Here is a 3,700-nt window from a genome sequence, read left to right as displayed (position 1 = left end):
CCTCCCATGCTTCCCGTTTCCTCCCATGCTTCCCGTTTCCTCCCATGCTTCCCGTTTCCTCCGTCGCCAGCATCCTGCGCCACTCTCTGGATAAGATCGCGGAGATCAAGTCTCTGCTGGAGGAGCGGCGCATCGGTAGGTTCCCTCCTTCCTGTTCTTCACCTCCAGCTGCAGCAATGTTTCCTCTCAACGACCTTCTGCTCTTTAGCTGCCAAGATGGCGGGCGTCTACAGCGACAGCGACCCCCCCAGGAAGACCATGAGACGCGGCGTCCTGATGACGCTGCTGCAGCAGTCGGCCATGACGCTCCCGCTGTGGATTGGCAAACCCGGAGAGAGGTAGCGTGACGTTCTATGGCTCCGCCCCGGTCGGCGGCCCAGATGATGCTCAGCTCCGTTGTCCCTCCCTCCAGCCCTCCCCCACTGTGCGGCGCCATCCCGGCCAGCGGCGACTACGTAGCCAAGCAGGGCGACAAGGTGGCGGCGCGGGTGAAGGCGGTGGACGGAGACGAGCAGTGGATCCTGGCTGAGGTGGTCAGCTACAACCACTCCACCAACAAGTGAGGTCCAGACCCGGTTCTGCTGGCGGCAGGAGGCCCGTTAGAACCTGCTACTCATCCTGTTCTGTCTGCAGGTACGAGGTGGACGACATCGACGAAGAAGGCAAAGAGTGAGTGGCTCAGAACCAGCAGGTCCATTCGGTGTTTGCTGAGTTCTGGAGGCCCGGTTCTCCAGCTCTCAGAACCAGGGGCGGCTTTGAAGCTGGGTTCTGGTTCAGAACCGTTAAAGCAGCTGCAGGTGGGACTCTGACTGTGGTTCTGGTTCCCCTCAGGAGACACACGCTGAGCCGGCGGCGGATCATCCCTCTGCCTCAGTGGAAGGCCAACCCAGAGACCGACCCAGACGCGCTGTTCAGCAAGGACCAGCTGGTTCTGGCGCTGTACCCGCAGACCACCTGCTTCTACCGGGCCCTGATCCACACGCCGCCACACAGGGTGAGCCGAGCCGCCATCATGGCGCGGTCCCGCCTAAAGCTGAACTGTTCCCCACTCTGACCCGTGTCCCCGGTTCTGCTGCGGCGGTCCAGAACCAGTCCGCTCTCCCTGTACCCGGGGTCCGGTCCGGACGGGTTCTGCTTGAAGCTGCCCTCCAGAACTTTGGGTCCAAGCTCCTTCATGTGGCCTAGTCAAAGTCCGGACCGAGATAACGAGCCGCTTTCAGGTTCTGCTTGGTCCGGTTCTGACCGGTTCTGGAGCGGGACCGGCTGGGGAAGAGTTGAGTGCTTCTGTTGGACGCTGCTGTCCAGAACCGTTCCAGGTGTGGTCCTCCAGAACCGGGCCTGGACCGGTCTGCGGTTCTCTGGCTCTGACCCGGGTGTGTTTGTGTCCAGCCGCAGGACGATTACTCGGTGCTGTTCGAGGACACGTCGTACGCCGACGGCTACTCGCCGCCGCTCAACGTGGCACAGCGCTACGTGGTGGCCTGCAAGGAGAACAAGAAGAAGTGAGCGGCTGGACCCGCCGGATGAAACCGCCGGATGGACCCGCCTGCCGGACCTGCCGGATGGACCCGCCTGCTGGTTCCTCCTGATGGTTCCTCCTGCTGGATGTCAGACTGGATTCATCCAAACATCCTTTTTATTTCTGTTATTTTCAAAGATGTTCAGTAAGGAAACAGAGAAATGAGTGTTTGGTTCCTCTGATCAGAGGAAGCATCTGCAGCCTGCCTGCGGTTAGCGTAGCTTAGCGTAGCTTAGCTGCCATGATGGTTGGACCTCCTGGAACCACAGCCTGGCAGCCTCAGAGATGGTCTTCCTCAGATGAAGGTCCAAAGCTGCTGTTTTCCAGATAATCTCACCTAGATGCTGATTCACAGAAACGCTCAGATTTTATAAATATTTCTGTTCATTTGTTTGATGTTTCAGATTAAAGGATGTCATGTGCAACATTCTAAAGTTCTGTAACATCTAATTGTTCTTTTATTCCAATAAACATAATCTAATCTGTTTATATCTAACAGCCTGGAATCTCCCAGGAATGCAGGAACGGATTCTCCTGCGACGCCATAAATCCCGCTGTTATCAGGCGTTCAGCTGCATCACTGCAGACCACTGACCCCCCCGGCTCAGTGGTCAGAGCAGCTTCTGCTCTGAGAAAGCTCCAAATACCCGGTTGGATCCCCACAGCCTGCCACTCTGGGGCCCTGAGCCAGACCCTTAACCCCACACTGCTCCCTGGGAGCATCACAATGGCAGCCTCCTGCTCCCCGAGGGGAGGGGCTAGATGCTCTGACAGTGGAATGACAATAAAGGCTGGGATCCATGTTAGTAGATGAGGAGACAGCCATGGCTCCAGCTTTATCAATAAATCAGCTCTCTGATAAAGATCCATCTGCCTGTCCTCCATTTTCATCCTCCATTCTCTGTAATACAGAATAAAGATGGAGAGAGATTATCCTGACAGGAAGAATAATCCTCACAATGTCAAAGAAAATCCAGATCTGCTCCACATCCCGCACCACTAGGGGCGGTATTACACCAACTCGTCAACATTAATAAAACCAGAGAAGAAGAAGCGGGTTCTGTGAGCAGAGAGTTGGACCAGTTATGGCTGAAACGGTGAGTGTTTGGCAGATCTGCCGCTTTAAAACCTTTAATAGGATCATAAAGAGGTTCTACTGGGTTCTAAGACCAGAACCAGAGGCGGAGAACTTCCTAAATGACGAACATTTCCCCGTTTGACGAAAATCTGAACAAGCTTCGCTTCAAGGAGCCCGGGCTTTTCAAAATAAAAGTGTTTCCGGTTAACAGGTCAGGAAAAATCAGTGAAACATGGAGCGGCTGTTTCCCGCTTATTTCCTGCGCAGAATTCAGGTCCGATAGACTGATAACCGCGCAAATCAGAACACCTGCTGCCATGGCAACCAGAGAACCACCTGGGATCAGAACCAACCGGGCTTCCGGTTAGTCCCTGAATGTTTCACCGACGCGATGCGTTCAGACCGCTCAATCCAGACTGCTCCATCTAGACCACTCCACCCAGACCACTTTATCCAGACCGCTCCATCTAGACCACCTAATCCAGGCCACCTAATCCAGACCGCTCCATCCAGACCGCTCCATCTAGACCACTCCACCCACACCATTCAATCCAGACCGCTCCATCTAGACCACCTAATCCAGGCCACCTAATCCAGACCTCTCCATCCAGACCTCCTGCTCAAAGCAAAGCCTGCAGCCTCCGCTGTTCCTCCCCTCCTGCTCCGCTCCGACTTCCTCAGAGCTCCAGGAGAGCAGCGCCATATTATTTTTAAATTCATAGGAGCAAAAGATGCAGAAATAAACGCTTAATTTAATCTGACATTAAAATAATCCCCATCAGCATCCAGCAGAAGTTCAGTTTCTGCCCAAATATTTTCTTTCTGTTGTAGATTTCAGTAACAGTGATAACTGGGATCATCCATGGTTTGGAGGAACTCTTTGGTCTCTGCTTCTGACTTTAGACTGGATTTAATGAAAGTTTAAGCTTCTCTGTAGAAAATAAATATTTTGATGGAGATGAGAAATCTGCTTCCTGGTCTGTTGAAGGGCCGATAGTTTGCATCCAATCATCTAATTATATGGGCTTAGTTTGGGGGAATATATGAGAATTATGCTCTAATCTGTAATCAGCGATCCATCGTTACTAGATGTTAATTTGATA

The 3,700-nt window shown here is 53.3% G+C and overlaps 2 protein-coding genes across 3 annotated transcripts in view; both read left to right on the top strand.

Annotated features, from left to right (window-relative positions):
* sgf29 (SAGA complex associated factor 29) overlaps positions 1 to 1,541 on the top strand; it is a 6,622-nt gene extending 5,081 nt beyond the window's left edge. For both annotated transcript variants that reach the window (XM_015393579.1, XM_015393571.1), the window contains exons 5-10: positions 68 to 135; positions 209 to 338; positions 413 to 559; positions 634 to 669; positions 832 to 994; positions 1,390 to 1,541. In XM_015393579.1, the coding sequence (XP_015249065.1) occupies positions 68 to 135; positions 209 to 338; positions 413 to 559; positions 634 to 669; positions 832 to 994; positions 1,390 to 1,506 (661 nt within the window). In that variant the 3' untranslated portion in view covers positions 1,507 to 1,541. The remainder of the gene's footprint in view (positions 1 to 67; positions 136 to 208; positions 339 to 412; positions 560 to 633; positions 670 to 831; positions 995 to 1,389) is intronic.
* A 947-nt stretch (positions 1,542 to 2,488) lies between these two features.
* The window catches only part of nfatc2ip (nuclear factor of activated T-cells, cytoplasmic, calcineurin-dependent 2 interacting protein), a 4,592-nt gene continuing 3,380 nt past the window's right edge, over positions 2,489 to 3,700 (top strand). Inside the window, exon 1 of the mRNA XM_015393602.1 lies at positions 2,489 to 2,616. Within this exon, the coding sequence (XP_015249088.1) occupies positions 2,605 to 2,616 (12 nt within the window). The 5' untranslated portion in view covers positions 2,489 to 2,604. The remainder of the gene's footprint in view (positions 2,617 to 3,700) is intronic.

The sequence above is a fragment of the Cyprinodon variegatus genome, unplaced genomic scaffold, assembly GCF_000732505.1.
Source record: "Cyprinodon variegatus isolate N-32 unplaced genomic scaffold, C_variegatus-1.0 Scaffold24, whole genome shotgun sequence".
Taxonomy (NCBI): Eukaryota; Metazoa; Chordata; class Actinopteri; order Cyprinodontiformes; family Cyprinodontidae; genus Cyprinodon; species Cyprinodon variegatus.
The sequence above is the reverse complement of the archived record's forward strand: the minus strand, read 5'-3'. Positions and strand labels throughout refer to the sequence as shown.